This window comes from Mycteria americana, chromosome 8 (assembly GCF_035582795.1).
Source record: "Mycteria americana isolate JAX WOST 10 ecotype Jacksonville Zoo and Gardens chromosome 8, USCA_MyAme_1.0, whole genome shotgun sequence".
Classification (NCBI taxonomy): Eukaryota; Metazoa; Chordata; class Aves; order Ciconiiformes; family Ciconiidae; genus Mycteria; species Mycteria americana.
Window position 1 is genome coordinate 44,130,013 of NC_134372.1, and position 20,007 is coordinate 44,150,019.

At 39.1% G+C, this 20,007-nt stretch overlaps 1 protein-coding gene across 1 annotated transcript; it reads left to right on the forward strand.

Moving 5' to 3' along the window:
- Positions 1 to 544: 544 nt before the first annotated feature.
- Positions 545 to 7,118, forward strand: DYNLRB2 (dynein light chain roadblock-type 2). The gene is made up of 4 exons (XM_075510875.1): positions 545 to 568; positions 789 to 864; positions 4,626 to 4,793; positions 6,731 to 7,118. Exons 1-4 carry the CDS (start codon positions 566 to 568, stop codon positions 6,772 to 6,774), a joined length of 291 nt encoding a protein of 96 aa, XP_075366990.1. The 5' UTR covers positions 545 to 565; the 3' UTR covers positions 6,775 to 7,118.
- The last annotated feature ends 12,889 nt before the right edge of the window (positions 7,119 to 20,007 follow it).

The window sequence follows — 20,007 nt, forward strand, 5'->3', positions numbered from 1 at the left end:
TCTAACAACAGTAGCTAAACTGGTATCTTTGGGATTTGGTCAGTATCAGCCTCAGCTTTAAAATAAACAAACAAACAAAACCCCCTCTCTACAACAATCAAGGCAACTTGCGTTCGTTTCACCTCACCTACCAGCCAGTCCATCAACAGAGCTCAGCCACAAGACCCTCCAAAGCAGAAGTCATACTAATGGCCCTGGGCTCCTTGAAAGCACCACGAAGCCCTCACTGCCCTGACTAACCCCACCCCTCACGCCCTCTGGGCTCCATTTAAGCGCGGGCCTGGGCCCTCGCCGCCCCCTAGGCCACGCTGCAGGTGCCCCTGTCCTCAGCCCTCTCAGGGTGTCTCTCCTGGCTGCCCCTCGGGTGTGAGTTGTGGGTCCCAGTACACGGCTCGGACCTACACCGCGGCTGCCGGCCCCGGGTCGCTCGGCTCAGCCCGCAGAGAGGCGGAGTCGGCACCGGCACCGGCACCATCCCCTCAGGGGCCGCGCTCGGCCCGCGCTGCCGCTCCCCGGCGTCACTTCCGCCGCTCCATAGCAACGGCGGCGCGGCGACGGCGGGGCCATGGTAATGGCGCTGCTCCCGTCCGCCGCCCCGGCGACGCGAGGGGGAACGGGGCGGCCGGCAGCGCTGGGGAGCGGCCGGGGGCGGGGGGGGGCAGAGGGCAGAGCCCCGGGGCTGCATTCGGGCACGGCGACCCCGCGGCCTCCTCGCAGGGGTCCGCGCTCGCCGTCGGGCGGGAGCTGTGGTGGCTGCGGGGGTGCTGTGGTGTCCTCTCTCCTCGCAGGCTGAAGTGGAGGAAACCCTGAAGAGGATTCAAGCTCACAAAGGGGTTATCGCAACTATTGTTATAAACGCCGAAGGTAAAACGTCCTCTGCTTTCTCCAAGTAACAAGCTTGGTACTGGCAATGAGCGTAGTAACTCTTAAGCACAAAATTGCAGATTATGAGGTGTTAACACAATCCGCTTGTGATGTTTTATGAAGGTGTCGTGATTTTCAAGAATGCGTGTTTCATCTTAAGACATGAGCACTTGGTTTGTGGCCATTTCTTGAAGCTCTCCATATGATGTAGTTTTTTCATTCAAGTTAACAGAAAGCAGAAAAGTGGAAAGCAGAGCCTTGACATAAGTCTTCTCTGAAGAAATAACTAAAGTATCATAATCTTCATTTAACTTAAGGAGTTCCATGTTGTTCCCTTGTCTAACTAAACTGTACTTTATTTTTCAGAATCAGATCTTGAACATCTCTTGGTAGGTTACAGAAAAGGAGAACGCGTGGCACTAAGCTGTTCCTTTTGCAGGCATTTTTTAGTCCAAAAATCTTTGTATATGCAAGAAAATTCACTAGCGCTTCACTTTCCCCCTCTTCTTCTGAAAAGTTATGATAGAACAAAAACATCAGTAGAAAAGTATCTACTAAACAAAGTTGGTCTTCTGCTGTGGGAGCCATTCCCTGGCCCTGCTTAAATATTGACAAGTTCTTTAAATTATGTTATGGTATGTTGTCATAGGAGGAAGAGCAAGTTTCATGTCAGGCCAGCTTTGGCTGGGATCCTGAACATTGCAAGCCAAAAGTGAAACCGGTCACAGAAATCAGTTTTCAGAAGCTAGGCTTCTCGGATTAATCTGTTTTAATCATTCCTTTACAAAAAAGACAACTCACTCAATTTACCTTGCCCATAATTTAGTTCACCTCCTTCACTTTTACAATCCCCCCCCTCCCCCAATCTATTGCAGTAGCAGCAGTTTAGCAACAGGAGGCAAGAAAACTAAGAAGGAAGCCTAAATGTTATTTAGTCTTTAGAAAATGTAGACAATTTAATTTGTGTGCCTCGACGTGTTAAGTAAAATGTGTCTTTGTTCACAGAATAGATGATGCAGGTCAAGAGAGAAGTGCGTAGCCTGGCAAATAGAAACTGAAAAGCTGCTTTGTGCCTGCACGTGCTCATGTCTAGATATGGCTGTTCACTAAGCTGAAATGCAGTCTGGTTTCAGAACAAGTACTGTTTCAGCCATTTCTGTATTCTGTTTCAGTAAATAGAATGTGACTTGATCCAATGAGCACTTAGACTAAGCTGCAAACGACAAGTGAACAAAATCAAGCACTTAGATAATACAGATGATCCTTTTTGAGCTTGCAGGCTAATACATTTCTCAAGGCAAAAACACCAATGTAATCTAATAGAAAAATAACCCATTTTTTTTATGTTCTGTTACTTGGAACAGTTGACTTCTTGGCACAATATTGGTCAAGTATGCTTTCCCACTCAGGTGTACTACTGCAGTCCATCTTTACCTGCAGTAGTTCTACGGTATTGAGGGACAGCTCAGATATAGCTGTGCAGAGTTAGGACAATAGCATGCTTTTTAAAAGGCTGTTTTGAGTTCTTTCTGTCTCAACTTTGATTTGCAAAGGAGGAAGAATATTCCACTTCCATTTTTTGCACATTAGACTATTCATGGCAAGGTATAAAGTTCCCCCATGTCCTGTTCAAACTTCCCCATCCTCACAAACCTGTCGAACATGTGGCTAGACTGAGGCCAACGGACAAGACTAGTGCAGGAATTTTGGTTTTCGTTTATCATTTAGAAATGTTTTGACACCAGATGCCAGATGTGAATGCAAGAGAGTCTGTACTTCGTTAGGATGTATTCAAGGTACCAAAAAGTCAGATTCCACAAACTAAACCTCAAAGTAGGTGTGTAGTTGCAAGTTTTTGTAACATCTCCAAATATCCGTAATTAGTACTGGTCAATCTAATTACTTCAAATCTTTCTGTAGAAAATTAAATTTAATTTCTCTCTATCCTGAAACATTTAAAACAAGTGTACAACTTCAATCACAGTAAAAATACTCAAACCAGTGGTGCAGTAGTGAGGTTTCTCAGGCTGTTCGGGTTCCCTAAAAAGATGAAACCCTCTGTTCTTCACTAATATAAATAGTTGTCTTTTACTAAGATTTTTGTAATAGCATAGGTACACTTAGGTGTAATAGTATGCAGGTGAAATAGCAAATTAAAGACTCCTGATACAATCATTGCCTGTCATTTATTTTAATGCTCAAAGTTGATTTGTTCATTGAAACACTACACTAAGTGTACATGGTTTATTTGGAAAATCTCATAAACTGTTGCTATCCTTCACAGTTGAGAAGGATCACACTACAGCATTTCTAATGAAGGATTTATTTGCCTTTTTCTAATTTAGGTGGCAGAGGCAAAGAGAATTTGTCCTAAAGTAAGCACAGCTCAGCTTTAATCTAAGGATGTCACTAGTGTCAACTCATTTTCATGTTATTATTAGACCTTGGAGGATCATTTAACATTTACCGTTTTCATTAAAAGTGCTGTATTTGTTGAAGCAATCATTTAGACACAAGGTCATATAAACCTGACACTAATTCATTGCTGCTCTTAAGTGACTTACTATTTAATGCTGTGATTATATAGATATTCTCATGCTAATGCAGTGCTTGGGAACACCTGTTTGTTTCCATTAAAACATCAGTTCCAACCTCTGTGTAATAAACATTAGACACAAAGGATGTACTGGGTCATTCTGTACACTTCCCTACACTACACATCCTACCAATACAGAATTATTTCTCAAGTGACAACACAGATTTCAAGTGATTCAAATAAGGCTTTCCTAGGAAAATTATGGAATAGTCTAATATCTGAGGTGGTTCTATTATTTCTTTTGCTTCTTTGCCTCTAATTCTTTACCTGGCATTCACTATTTTTGCATGTTAATTCTTCTTTCATCATCAAACTCTTCAACTTCAGTCATATTACTCTATTTTTTTGTATTCCTATCCTGTCCATCTGGACAACGCAATACAAATGTATGCAAACAGAAAATTGCCTTGCCGGCTTGTAAGCTATTGTCTTTGTTAGTAGGTCAAATAAATTTTTTATTAGTGAAACAAGCTTATTAAAGCCAAACGCTTTTACACTTGCAGGATTACTGTGAACCCTGTTTTTAGTTTCATCTGGTAGCCTATTAATAAAAATGCATGATTTAACAAATCATTGATAAACATTGATAAACAATGATTCATTAAATCAGCAAAAATTAATCTTGACTTACGTGGTCATATTTTTAATAGTTGGGATCAATACACTGTGTACTACCAGTTGTCAATATTTTGCCACTAATTGGAAGGGATTGTTCCAAGAGTGGTTTTGCTTGCCAAATGCAAACATGCCACTTGTGCCCTTTGATTGCTCTTGGTATTTCACTGGGAATGTGTCATTTCTATTACTGCACATGTCAAGCGCTACAGTTAAAGTGTGGGTTAGATTCTTACAAACTCGGTGGTGGTGTTTAAACTGATGAAGCACCATAACTTAAGTACTACAGAATGGAATTTGATCAGTATTTAAGAGCCTTAAACAGCAATTAGGCTCTTTCATAAGTTTCATAAGGCAACTCAATGTTTAATTGCCACTGATTAATATAAATTACACTTTAAAAAGCACACAGATACCTGAAATCAACATAACTCCTTTCTGCTACGAAACAGACAAAACTATGAAATCCTTGTTTTTTCTCTTATGATCTGCTGTATATGAAGAATATACAACTTAACTGAATGATTATCAGAAAATTATTTGTTTGCAGGAATTCCAATAAGAACAACTCTTGATAACTCTACAACAGTCCAGTATGCAGGTCTTCTTCATCAGCTCACCATGAAAGCTAGGAGCACAGTGAGAGATATTGATCCTCAGAATGATCTAACCTTTCTTAGGATCAGATCAAAGAAACATGAAATTATGGTAGCTCCAGGTAATATTTCTATTAAAATAACAATAGAATTGTATGTCCTTTTAAGTTTTTTTTCAATTCTTCACAAAAAAGGCTACTGTAGAAAGTGCATTTTGAAAATAAGTATATGAAAATATAAGCATATATTCACCATGTAACCAGATGTGTTAGGATTTTGATGTACAGAATTTATAGTATTCAAGCTTGGAGGCAACCAAACAAGTCTAGATCTGATTAATGGTCTGGTTTCTGTGGGTTTTCACAAAGGAAAACTGGACAAATATATATATCAAATAGTGTGTGTGTGTATATAGTATTAAAGGCAGCAAATCCATTTCAGGTCCAAACACATGCAAAAAATCCTTTATTTCTAAAAATTATTTTTTACTTGGTATGTTGTCATGGTGGCAATTTGTGTCACAGACGTGCAGTATTATCACCAGCATAGTAACTGTGATATAATTATTTTCCTTAAAACAACCAGGGGGATATAGCAACCTGTTTCTCACTCATGTTAAATACAAATATATTTGTTAATTTGTTAGTTGTGTCTCTAAAATAGAAAACAAGGCCAGATAAGCTGTGGTGAAGCTGTGGTCAATTACCAGTACAAGGTGACTCAGGCAAAGTGGAAGTGACTGGTTGGGGCTGAGATCCTAATGTGTGTCCTAGCTAATTGAGAGACTAATGGTATGCAGGATTTTGACAGAAATATCCAGTGAAGGCACGCAGACCAGAAAGGAAGCTTCAAGGATCTCCTCAGCATAGCCACTGGGGAGGACGTTGGCTCTGAGCTTGTAGTGATGGACAGCCTTCACTGGGGTAGTCCTCTGATGCTGATTTCCTAGCAAATGCAGAGCAGAGGTACTGCACTAGCTATGCATTACCTCGCCTCGCTGGAATTATTTATAATGCTGCTGTGAAACCAGTATGTGTGAAAGAAAACTGGCACTGTCATTAGGTGTTAACATTAGTCATCAGCTGATACTAAGATTAAAATTTTAGTTTAGTTTCTATTTTGGAGTATACACCTAATGCATTTTTTAAATCGTCTTTTTTGCTCGTTGATTTAACCTGATGCACTTGATTCTTATTTTGCATTTGCCCTTCACTTATTTTTCAGATGTGACTTTTTGACTAGTAACCATTAAAGCATGTTGACCTGAAAATAAGTGGTATAAAATGTGAAGCTTTTTTGCTAAAAGGGAGACTAGTTGCTCAAAGGCTTGCTTGTATTTTACTATAATAGAAGGCGGCAAACGAACCACCTGTGATTTATATTAAGTTGCTTTTGGATTAAAGTGACAATGCCCGAGTGCAGCTTCTTAACTCTCCAAAGCAGATACGACCCTACTAAAATCACTGGATACTTTCAAGAAATGTTTCATTTAAAATAGGCAATGTTAAATAGCTATCCAACTGAATTGTTTCCAAAACTTCCCCGGGCTTTTAGAATTAGTAGGCGAAGTCTGGCATGCTTAGAATTTATTCATAGTAGAAGTCTATTCAAATCTTTTCTGCTTTTTTCATGTCTAAATGGGGTTCTCAATTTTGAATAAACTAGTTAGTGAACTGAAAGAAGTTCTCTGCACCTGCAGAAGAGGCTGCAGATGTCAAAAGTTTTTTGTTATAACAAGTGCTAGCTTCCAGGTGCTTATCTTGTGACTTTCTTCATCTTGTTTAAATATCTTTACAGCTTCTTGAAAGCAAATCTACTGCTTACTAAAATAGTTTTAATGTGGTATAGTTAAGCTTTATGACACAGATTTTTTTCATCTGTAATCTCAGATTTTTGTCCCAAGTGCTTATATTTTCTAAATGTTTTTTATAAAAATGCCATTGCTTTTGCTTATGTTTTATAAAGAAATAAAAAGTTGGAGAGGAATAGGTGAATAAGGAGTATTTATCAGGAAATAAGATAAAATATTTTAACTAAACATTTTTACATCTTTTTGCAGATAAGGAGTATCTCCTGATCGTTATTCAGAACCCATGCGAATAGTCCTACTATGGCAATATTTTTAGAGACAGTGATGTAGTTCTACTTGTTAAACTAATATTACTTGTTGATATTTAATATCAAACATAGCACTAAGTAATTTTACGTAAAGTGTAACTGTCATGACTGAAATGTTGCCAATTTAAAGTTCTCAGTTGTAGCTGTATCAATTTGTGTTTGAGCAAATCATAATGCATATATCAAAATATGTATGTTTATCTTGATACTCAGAAGAGCAATAATAAAGCAAAATGCTTAAAACTCTCTTTAATGGATGTTCAAGCTATTCTTGCAATTAAATCATTTTCCTTACGCTTCTAACATTATGTTGGAGGAGAAATCATACCTCATGGGAAGCTATAGATCATGTGTATACGTACATCTATAAGCGTGTCCCTATGAACTAGAGTAACCACAGTTACACAAACAAAGAATACAAGTGTAGTTCATGTCAGTAATGACAGACTGGATATTGCCCTGTCTTTAACTCCTAGTTTTTAAGTTCTCTAAGGGAAGAAAAGTGAAAGAAAAACTCTCTTTTATTCTTTTCCAATTTCTGTGGGTGGAAACAATGGCTTCCTTTAGTATTTTCAGTACTGGGAATTTCAAGCAGACAAAGTGGAACCTGCACTCTAAGGTAGAACTACTGTTTGTTTGTTGGTAATGGTAAACAGTACTTTTTGATAACTACACTACAGTGCTGTTTGATAACTACTTAAGCCTTTAGATCCCATACACAAGCCGTCCACCTTAGTGACATGGGACAAAGGGTGGGTTAAAGCTCAGGATGTTAATCTGTTCTGTTCACAAGACATGCTGTATCAGTGCCTTGGGATGAGTCTCATGGCTGATGTGCCCTCCTGGCTGTGGGAGGGCAGCACGGAACTGGGTGCAGCACCCCTGTTCTGCTTGCACTGTATGCCTCAGGTGAGGGTAAGCATGGCTACAAGCTTTCCTCCCTCATGATCCCAAAGTCATGCTAAGCTTTGCACTTAAGTATACGCTGAGACAGTGGGAAAGAAGTTTGAGCTGACCCTGTGCTTGAAAAAATATCCAGTCATGCTTGTACTACAAATCATCTCAGGTTACGCATTGATAAATTTTATCAATTAATTATTTAAACTTTAAAACTTCAGATTGTCTTCAGTTGGTCACAAGAAGGTTTTTTTTCTAGATATAGGAAGGAAGAACAACAAATGTGTGGGGTGGCTATGAGGATGAAAGGGAAAATGAATCTGTTGAATACTGCTCAGGGATCTTTGTAGTACATCATATGAATTGTGGCTGAGGTTATGAAACTGATAAATCACCGCAAGTCTCGTTGGATATGGAGTCAGCAATTTGCTATTAGGGCTATGTTATGTATCACTCAAAACTTACATAAAGGAGAGTTGTCAAAGCCTGGTGGTATTTTTTTTTAAATCTGAGTGTTTGCTCTGACTTTGCTGAATAGCTTGGAAAGGCTGTATTTCACTGAAAAATCTGGGAGGGTCGGTCCTGCTCCTGGGAGCGGAAGGTATCTGAGTGTTGAGATCTCAAAGGCTGGCAGACAGATTCCACACCCAGGCAGCGGGTGGTGGGGACCACGGGAAGATTCAGTGCTGCTGCATATTGAGAGGAAGCAAACAAAGGCACAGAGGCTCAGTGTGATGGAAGTTAAGCACAGCAATCCAGCTGGGCAGGGCTATTCAGAATTTTAAGGATATGTAAATCAACAGGGCACTATTCAAGGCCAGGTTGGATGGGGCTTTGTGCAACGTGGTCTAGTGGAAGGTGTCCCTGCCCATGGCAGGGGGTGGATCTTTAAGGTTCCTTCCAGCCCAAACCATTCTATGATGACTATTGGTGGCACTGACCACGCTCAGTGCTGTGCCAGAAGAATTTCCTTACCGCTGGAGGGTTTTTTAATTGTGCACTGGAAAACAACCATTTTAAGTTGTCTGTAATGAACCAATACATTGACATGTGGCAATGCTTTAAAAAACCTAAGTTTTTATTTGTTATCTTCTCTGCTTCTGTTGTGATAATTTTAAAAATCCAACTTTTTTATTGCTATGTATTAGTGAACATTTATTCTACTAATATCCTGGCATGTCAAATGCCTACCAAGTCAAAGCCCAGATTTTTCGCTTCAGCACCTACCCAAAAGTATTGCTGAATTCCAACTACTGTTAATGTGTATTTGGGACTAATAGTTTTGTTTCCATAGTTTTCCCTAAGAGCATTAAATTCTGTGGAGACTTCACTGTATAATATGTCCAGTAAACTGCCAGAATTACAGTCCCTATTGTCAAAAATAATATTGGTGTTGCAATTTCCAGCATCACTGAAAACTGTTCTTCAGCTCAAGGAACAGTGCATTGCAAAGAGAAAAGCTTAGTGTCTGGCAATGTTCTTTCATTTTTGTCTATCTGATACATGTGTTAGTTCCCTTTACAGACTTTAATCCAATATTTATTAAGCAGCTGATGATTGCTGTAGCTTGATAAAGCACTCAAAAAGATACTTAAGCCAAATCATTAAAATTAAACACATGCTAAATCATTTTGCTGAAAAGTGTTTTTATGTGGAAAAATGGCCTTAAGCAGATGCACGTAGTTCTCCAAGGGTCAAATACTGCTCACAAATTAGTTTCTTTCACTGTTCCTATGAGAGGCAGAGATGCAGATAAGAGGGCAAAGTTTGGTCCATTTATAATGATGTGCATAGTAACAAATGTTATGCAAACACATGGGCTGAGCTGTGCTTCTGCCAGCTACTCTTACCAGGGCAGTCTCTAATCGGGTTTCCTTGAAAGCACGGTAGTATTATACAATTTTGGCAACATCTTCACTAGGGAGCATAAATTGAAATAACCCATTTCATTCCCTGGTAATTTGTTCCTATTTTCTGTTAGCAAAAGCAAGCTGAACACGTGTAAACTTTTCGTTTAGGTCTTTCAGTAGGAAATGGAAGTAGCAACCGTTAAGTCTCCAACAGTCCTAGTGGAAAACCCTCATCAGCACATTGATCTGAACAAAGGTGGGCCATTGAAAAGGAATGGAATCGTCCAGACAAAATAAAGGGAAATAAATTTTTAAGGTATTTGAGCACCAAAAAAGGGTTACGCCAAGTCATTTCAGCTGTCATTTATGTGAACCAGCAGAGATTTTACTAGTTAACCATTAACTGGGGGGAGGCTGAGGAAAAAAGTAGCATGAAAGAGATTAATTTCATAGATGATCATTTTGTCAAGGGAATGTTGAGAATGTCAAGAATGGCTGTTGTTCATTGAAAGGCAGCGTTTGGGTTGAACTGTAACATGCTCGTTAGGCAACCAGCCAAGGAAGAAATTATGTCAGTATCATGCGTTTGGGGTCCTCAAAACCAACTAAAATAGAAAGTTCTCGGAGAGCCTCCCACTTTCAAAATAAAGTACCTTGGATTTTCATTAACATATCATTTTTCAAAATGCATAGTCCCTCATGGGACAATAGCTTTGGCCAGCTGATTCATTCAAGGCAGTTGTTCATTCTCCTGTATTTTGCTCACCTGCCAATTAAATACTTTTAAATATTTAATTTAATACACATTCAGTGCATTTGGTAGTGTGGCTTTCTATGAAGTTACTTGGTTTCTTAGACATACAATTATCATTTAATCCACATTACATAATGCATATAGAAGTATCAAATGGTGTGTTTTTCATTTATACTTTCAGCTTAACTCAAGATGTAGGTAGATCTGTGGTCTTATGTTTGTACGTTATTTGACTGAATATAACTAAGGGATACAATGAGAGTGATTCACGAACTGTGCAAGTGTAAAGCATTTGTAAGATAATGAACTGCTAACTGTTTGTCACTTGTGCAGACTTGCAGGGATTTATGTATTTGTATTTTGTCAGGTCTGGCAAGGGCATTCTTGTGACAGGGTTCTTAGAAGGGAGAGTAATGGTGAGGAAGGTGGTATTAAATATTAAGTCAAAATGGTCTGAAGTGGACGCTATTCATTAAGGATGTTCACAGTTCATCTAGGAAGCACTAAGATGTTAAATACAAAATTCTCCTACTTCCAATGAATGGTCAGACTGTGTACTTTGTCATATATTAACTACTTGCCAACATAATTTCAGTGAGAAGTTCCTCAGGTTTCCTGATGACACAAGGCTTCGTATACAGCAGTATTATATATATATGGTGGGCATATATATGTGTATATATGCATATAAAGCATATATATATAATTACTGTTAACTTCCTGAGAGGCATTTGTTGGACCACACTGGATTCTCTGAAGAAACCATCCGATCATAAGTGTTAATAATAGTGAACCTGAAAAGGGCAGATTAGTAAAATACCACAATCGTCTGAAAATGCAGTTAGGAATTAATCTTATTTTCAAGAGTTACTCAGTTAGTTTTGGAACTAAACAGTGACAGCAGCACTTTCAATAACAGAGGGTTTCTCTAGCAAGAGGAACCAATCCCAGTTTCACTGTCTCAACTCAGCAGGACACAAGTTCTGGAGTGGACCTGCAGAAAAAGCCAGTTTTCCTAAATAAACTGATGTCATCCTTTTAATTATGTTTTAATTATTAAGTTACAATCTAGAGACAGCAAGATAATTCCCCTATTGATTTTTCAAATCTCAGGCAGCTAAATTAGAGTAGCCAGGAGAATTACAAGTTTGTGTTCCCTTTGCCTGGCACCTGAACAAATTAAATCTCTCAGTTTGTAGAAAAATTAGGTCATAACAACAAGGCTCACTGCAGGACTTCACAGTATCCATGGGAGAAAGGAAGACTGATGCTTGGAGAGAAAGCCTAGAATGTCCTAAGTTAATTAAGCATAACAGCAGAGGTACATCGTATATTTGTTCAGATCATAGCATTGATCTGAATCTCTCTGAATTTCAGGACATTCACATTTGGGGACACAGTGGGACTGGAAACAGACCCCTGTAAAAAATGCAGTGACCAGCAGGAAAGTAAAGGCCACAGGGAGATCCGAACGGATTCCTTGAGCTTTGCGGACAATCTGAGAGAAAAAAGGTTAATTCTTCTTCAGGATGCAACCAAGCAGAAAATCAGCTAGTCCAAATACACATAATTTTCGGTCATCTCTGCAAATTATCCTTAAATAATAACAAAAGCACTCAGTTTATTTCTGAGGAATTTTCAATAGTTACATTGAAAAGGGTACGCTTTATTTTTAAAAGCAACACTGATTTAAGTCGAAATTCTTCAAAGCGGATGCATAACAAGAGGGCATGAGTTGTAACTGCCCACATCCTACTTTGGACAGCTGGGGCTCTCAGCTCTGCGTATTGTTTTGGGTCGTGCTGTAGTAAGGAGTGTTCTTCCTCTTTCCCAAAAATACATGAGTCTGCCTTTGACCTGAGTACCCTTTTAGTTGCCCTGGCTCTGTACCATTGATTTCAGTGAAATTGCTTCTATCGAAAGCAGTTAAAATGATACACAAAAGATACCATCATCCTGAGTCTATGCCAATTGGGTCAAAAAGAGATCTCAGCGTGCTTTCACTGCTTTGTTTTTAAAGATACTGAGCAAGAAGACAACTGCACTAGACCATTTTTTGATGAAGATGTATGGAAGTCGGCATTAGTTACCAGCTGGCAATAGGTTTACAAAGTAGTATTCAAAGGCCATGATTGCAAGGAACAAAATAGCTAACAGAGTTAAAACAGAGTTTCAGGCTAAGAAAGTTTGCTATAATATGGCTCACCGGTAAAAAAAATAGCACTCAGTGGCACTTTGCCTTTTCAAAGCACTGTACAAATGCAGAGAAGAACGTTGCACTGAAGTACTTCAGATATCACAGAAGCTAGGAGAAGCACAGATTCAGCTTTCTTTGCTATTTATATATACAAATTCCACAATTAAATCAATGAAGATGACTGCAAAGTATGACAACAAGGGATGCATTCATTAGCACTATTCAAGCAATTTAAAGTGACTTTTCAAACATGGAAGGAAAACTCTAGGATCCAGCAAATTATTCCTTCCCCCTCTTGCCCCTTGTCCTAAGGGGAGCCGGCATTTGTCGGATGAATCCATCTGTTTGTCAAACTTGTTGCTAATTTTGCCAAAGGCTACCTCAGAATCTGGTCTCAGGAGCAGTGTCTGCTTCTTACACAATAAACCACAGTGCCTACCGTACAACTGTTGCTGCTGAACTAAGTAGTTAAACATATTCTTCTGCTGAAATCAGCTGGAAATCTCATGGCCACCTTCTACAAGATTTCTGAGCTATGAGTGGCTTGCAGTATCTCACTATGTCTGGTTCAGGCTAAAACCCAGAAGAGTATAGTCAAATAGAGATAACAAATAAAGGTAAAAAATTAGTAATGAAGCTGTGCCATTTCTGTACTAAATTCTACTGTCAGTTGTGAAAAGCTGCCAGTTTCCTTCTAATTTACTAATTAGTGATTTATAAGAGAGAGCACCCATCACTAGAATTACCCTTTTGTCTGCAAAAGAATCACGGATGTAAGTCTAGAGCTCAATATTGGCCAACCGTGTGACTGCCAGCACGTGTGTCAGGATTGTGGAGAAGAAACTGGAAATGCTCTTACCTCTAAGGCAGTGAAAGAGTGGAGCTAGATGGAAAAGTGAGAAGTGTTCCTGCTTAAGCAAAGATTTTATTCGCTGTGACATTTTGTTAAAGGAACTTTATAGCTAAACCATAATCCAGATAAAAAAAGAGACTGACTAATCTGCAATCTTTACAATTCCAGATTATTGTTAATTGTAGAATATTCTAAGGGGACTTTCCCAGTGTATTATTGCAGGAGCATTCACAATATACTTGCCATAGTCTATCTCACAGGACAAAACCATCCTTGGCCTAAAGGGCTAACAGTCTGCAGGACCAGTTTTCTTCTTTCTACCAGTGTTTCAGCAGAATAACTTCACTGACTTAAATGAAATTATTCTGCATTCATACAAGCTTTATTTTCCCCTTGTGGATTCCACTTTGGAAGAATTTCAGAAATAAAAAGAAAGACTCATGGTTCAGCAAACCGCAAAACAGGAGAAGTTACAGTCAAGAAAATTTAGTACCCGCACAATATCACTGCATTTTTTTCAACCAGTTTTACTCCTGTCCTTTAGGGAAACAGAGGAACCACAGAAAATTTCTACTTATTTACCCTACTGCAATCCATTAATAAGACCACTGTAACTCTCCCTTGGCTACCAGCAGTATTAGTTTCCCTAATTCCTTGCAGAGGTGCCCGTGCTAATGCACTAGTACACGACATTACTGCTTAGCTTAGGATATGAAATAGGTTGTGGTTTTTAGAAAGAGCAGCTATGAAGCCACCAGCCTATTGAAAAGACTAAGCACTATTGATACACCAATTATTTGCAAAATTTCATACATTGCAACCTCAGTGAAGTCAGCACTATGGTAGGTAGCTAACTGATAGGTTTCTCTTTGCAAAATGGGGATGTTTCACTGGGTTTTAATGTATTTCACACCCACAGTATCTCACTTCAAAGTAACGCATTTCACCTTCTGCTTTGGGTTAGAACATCAGAAAACACATTTTAAAGACATCGGGTCTTGTTTTCAGCAATTCATAGTTGAGCTTTTCACCCATTTTCCCTCCCCTGCTGATGTTCTCTAAGATAAGGTGTGAATTTTTCCTATTGTCACAGTTTTATTACTCAGAAATTTATTTTTAAGTGTTCCATTGATCACCATTTCCTGTTGAAGGAGGTAATGTCTATTTGCACCATTTGCATTCAAAACAAGCAGAGCTACAAGGAGAGAGGACTTTATTCACGCACACCATTACTTCAGCCAGATGCCATATTAAAAATAGCTCTAATTTGTTGTATTTAGATTGAAAGTATCAACCCCCCAAAAAAATTCATAAGCCCCTTGGGTGTGGAAGTAGATTCCCTGAATTTCCAGGGAAAGGTAGAGGAAAAAGGAGATCCATATTTAGGAAGAGGAGTTCCATTTTACAGTGTCTTTTTTGACTTCTGCTGTACATCATACTCAAAGACAATATTTACTCAGTGCCTTTGGATCAGATAAGCATGGGGAATAATGGATATACAAATATTAAATGTGCACACTACAAAAAAAATCCTCACATGAAAATTTGGCAACTGAATGCTTAAATTAACATTAGCATATTCAAATCAGGGCTTTTGTGAGCAAGCCTGCTATCTTCAGCTTCTGTTTCACAAAGAATAACAAAAGTGGATATGTTCTTAGAGCAGAGGAAGGCATTTCAAATAATATTATGAAATTAAAAGGCATGTTTCCTAAACAAACGCACCGGCATAGGCAAGCGATGGTCCTTCCTTCACCCAGTATCCTTTACTACTTATAAGTATTAATGTTGCTCCAGGAGATAAAGGAATCTAGAAGGTGCTTCATAATTTCAGCTCTACTCAGACACCCTCAGTGACAGACGTTTCTAATATAGATAAGAAAGATGGAACGGATATTAAAGCGGAACATCTCCGCATCTATTCTTTGTTATTCTAGCAGAGATTTACCTCGAGCACTTTCTCCGTGCGGTGGAACTGGTGTCAGTTATTGCAGATGCCACCGTGGTCAGCCTGAGAGGAAAAGGCATAGGTGTGTGTTAACGCTCCCCGTCAGTGAGACATCTTATATATTGCACATCATAATAAAAGAATGGGGGTGTGCGTGGCAGTGGAGGGGGGAACTGGAGAAAAGAAAGAAGAACAGAGTTATTCACCTGCTCGATAAGTAAATAAAGGAAAACTTTACATGTCTCAAATTATGCATTTTTGTTCTTATAGAAACTGATATTTGCTTTCAGATATGCAATGTTTAAAAACAATATATTGCAGGCAAAGGTAGGAAGTCTTTTCTAGTTTTGAGCAGTTTTCTACTGTGGCATCATGCCAGTTTTTAACGGTAACATAAGCCCCTGTGTAACACACTTAAACCTGTGAGCAGAAGCTTGCATTTCTTTTTACTTTTATGTATATTTAGCTCAAGAATCCCCAGTGATTCGTAGCCCACAGGCTGAAGCCAGGTTAGTTTGCTTTCTTGTCTGGCCATTAGATGGCAGACAACAGAACGACCATGGCTGTGCATTGTGTCCTTGAGTTTATGAAATAAGCAGGAAAATGCTGCTGCTCTCTAAATTAGCTCCCTTCACATCCACTAACGATAAAGTACTCGGCATCCCAAAGGCCTTCGAAGTCCCTTTCCTTCTTTTTACTCCCAAACCATACATTGCAGCAACCCAAACCCTGTAATAAAACCACGTAACAGCCATTCCTTCCTCTTTCCCTGACAGTCAGTTGCACTCAACTTTAAGCAGAAAGCATCATCCCAACCTCCATTCCCTACCATTTCTACACTCATCATTAATCTCTGCAATGAAGTAATTGGTCTCATCTGAACTATGACTGATTTCCCCATGGCAGGATTTCTCAACAGTATGAGAAAATGCCTGACGTTGCTCTCCTACTAAAGAGCTGTTTAAGCAAGGGAGTATAACTGCACACTGACAGCCTCCTTTTTGAAGCAGCACTGCAGTATTTGCAAGGGTTTTCATCCACCTGTGCCAAACTGACTTTGTTTTTCACAAGTAGGTGATAACATCTACACACACTGGCTGACATTGGGAGCACGTTTGCAATGCACAAAAACAAATATAAGCATGGAAACATGTCTTATAAATGCAATCCATTTCTGTTCTTCAGATATACCCATATGAAAACCCACTTCTTGGTGTAATTGCATTCTTAATCTTCGAAGAATGCCAAATGGAAAAATGCTCCCCTCTGTCACATCAACAATAGGAAATTTCCATCTATCGTAATTTGAATGAGGTGCGACGGGTAGTGTGACTTTCTCACTGATGAAAGGCTTGTGAACACGTGCATCAACAGCACAAGAGACCTTCGCCAATACAAGCTGTGGAAATAGTGTTGCATATACATCTTGATTACCTACAGCCTCCGTCCCACATAAATGGCATCCAATCAAACGAAAAAAACCATTCTTGCTCTTGCATTGTCTTTCACTGAGAGTTTCTAAATGGAAGTCCTGCATACATGAGAGCTGCTGTAAGACAAAGGAATATCAGGTTTGTGCATGCTTTTTCAGCAGTCCAACTTCATGATATGTTATAATAATATCTGTATGAAGCACAGCCAAGTGTAAGTTAATGGGAGTCTTTATCTGTGGGATACATTTAGAGTGGGGATAATGCAAATACACATGCATTCGCACACACTGCATGTAGTATATTCCTATATGTCAGCACTGAAAGCAATGCCAGCTTTAGCAAATGCGGTCAGGGTAAAGTATCTACAGAAGCAAATTTACAACAGAGGTAGAGGGCATTATAAAAGTCATATTGATTTACAGAACTACAAAAATTATATCAACAGACATCAATATAATCTGTTAGTCATTCACGAGCTGTATCCCATCCAACAATCAACTTCCAAAAGATTTTCTTAAAAAGTCCAGGATACTTTGCAATCATTCGAAATTCAGAAAAAGAAATGAATGCTTATGTGCTGTCAGCTGAAGCATGGAGGGACATGCTTCAAGTAACATAAAAGGCATAAAACCTGACTCTAAAATTATAAGAGGAGAAGTCCAACGTAATACTTTGCAAAAAACTCTTTCTCCAGTTATGCTTCTGCACTATAACTTATCATAATTCTATTATTTGAAAAGGTGTTGGACTGTAGGGATCTATGTTGGTTCACCATGCCCAGGTCACACTGTGCAAGTGCAAGCCTTCCCCGTAAGGCCCCAGTATGCGGTGACAAATTGAAAAGGGGCCGAGTGTGTTAAGAAGTGAGTAGGTACCATATTGCCCTACTATGAACTGGGAAAACTCGTTCCACCTTCCTCCACCCACTGCACCAAGTGATCGTCAATTGATTTGTGAGGGTCGCTCACCCATGCACCCTCCTCGGTTCCCATGCCCGCTCGGTCCTTGAGCACAGCTGAATATTCAGAGAACAGACACTACCCCTGACTCAACACTATGAGGGTCCGGATTTGAAGTTAACCAGCCAAGACCCGTCCCTCCCTCAACACTGACCCACGCATCGAATCAACCTTGCCACTTGCACACCCACTTAACCAATGAGCTGGGGATTCAGTCGTTTGCTGTAGAAACCATTACTTCTGCATATTAAACTCAAGGGCTGTGTGCTACATTATCTTGATCAGAAATTAATACTTTGGCATGCTGAGATTTGAAAATTTGCCCAAGAAATGGAGACCACAGCTGCTAGTGCCTAGTAATGTGCTACATGATATTTCAGTACCTGTCTACAGCTCAAAGCTTCCTGCACCGTATTCTCCAAACAGAGCACAATGTCCACCATGGCCAGCCTTCGCACACACTGCTGGCAGCCTCTGGATACGGACTTTTATGTACTGCCGTTATGGAATCTGTCATTCAAATGTGGAGCTGATTTTTAAATTCTCCTTGTGGGTAATGAATAACACTATTCTATTTCATTAATAATGTTAGGAGATTAGGAGGTATTGTATGGCCTGTATTCCACTGCTCTGGAAATAATTTTAACAAGTACTACATCAGAGTAAGTTTGCTGCACAATAGACATCATCTACTTATCCTTCAATATACAGGGGGATAGATAGGAATCCCACATGTGGGAAATTGTTAATATTATAGCACACAAGAAATCTTAGTGAATAGTCTCATAACATATTGTTCATTACTCATAGTGCTTGAAGATCGAGAGTTCCCATCACTACAGTATAAAACCAGTTTACTCATAGTATAAACTATGAGTTCAAAAACACTTCCCAACATAGCTAGCTACCCTTTAAGTTACCACAGAAAAGGGCAACAACTCGGGTTATTGTTCAGTGCAGAATGACTAAACATGAGCAATACATATTGTAGACATGATCATTTACAGACAGCACACTTCACTTGTGTCTTTTCTCTACCTGGGACTCCTGTATCCCAGATTTCCAGAATTAACTCACTCTTGTACCATGATACCACTACCCCATTAGACCCTTAGTTCTTCCCTTGTTTCCTCGTACTGTAGGCATAGATTTTCTTTTAATACATCTTTATTTAGCAGCACTGGAAATTTTAGCTGAGCTGAAATACACATTGCATATGTTGCTGAATTGTACATGCTAATGCTAGTTCAATGCTATACTATCCTGAAGACACTCATAATATGAGCCAGAATTACAGTTTTCAAAAGTGCCTACGTGACTTTAAAGCCCAAGTGTCTGAATTGGTTTTGATATTTTTCTCTAAGATTTTGAAAGCCTGACCAAATTTTGAACTTGCAATTTTACAGGCAAAAAAAGTCCTGGTTTAATTCTGCATCTGCAATTCAGCCCAGTTGGATGTTTTAAAACTTTTTGTACGGCATTAGTATGCATGTGCATGTGTTATCACTCCTGTTACAAAACTGCTTACATACCACTCTTTTCTAGTGGCTCAAAACATCTCAGCTGGATATTCATGTATAATTATTTTCACATAGTCATCCTCTGCCTGGGAGAATTTACATTGGCCTGTCACTGGAAATAATAGCTGTAAATTATTTTTGGCTGATGTTTTACACATACAATGAACAAATGCACAAAGACCACATGATGGATAAATTCAGTTAAAATCTTTTTAAAACCATTATTCTTAGTTCTAGACTACACATGACTGATTTAACAACATTTTGGTGATGGAGTGGGGGAGTCCCTGTAGCTCCAGCAACAAAAATACACCCTCCTATTGCAGGGCATGTTTCCATACATGTATCTGAATTATTAAATCAGCTATCACTGTTCTAAGGTAAACGTTCACTTCTCTTTCTACACCATTCATACTGGTGGTTTTACTTCCTTTCCTGTCATTATGCTTTTCTCAGACATTGGCTGGGTTGTCCACATGATTTCTACCTTTATAATTTGACTGGTTCCTCTCATTAATACATTCATTTTTTCTTGCTACATCATTTTGGTGCATTTAGTTCAGATTTCCCTTTCTGGCTTTTTTAGAGCATTTGGCTTTGGCTATTTAAAGTTTTGGCCACATAGCAGAATGGGAGAAAAGGGAAAATGAAGAAAAAAATCTCCACACAGGAAGACACAGTAAAAATAGAACAGGTAATTGTTGGTACATTGACTAAATCCATTTCAACAAATTCCTTTGACACAGACCTGAAAAATAAAACCATTATTATCCATTAAGTACATAACTTCTGTGCACAGCTCACAGC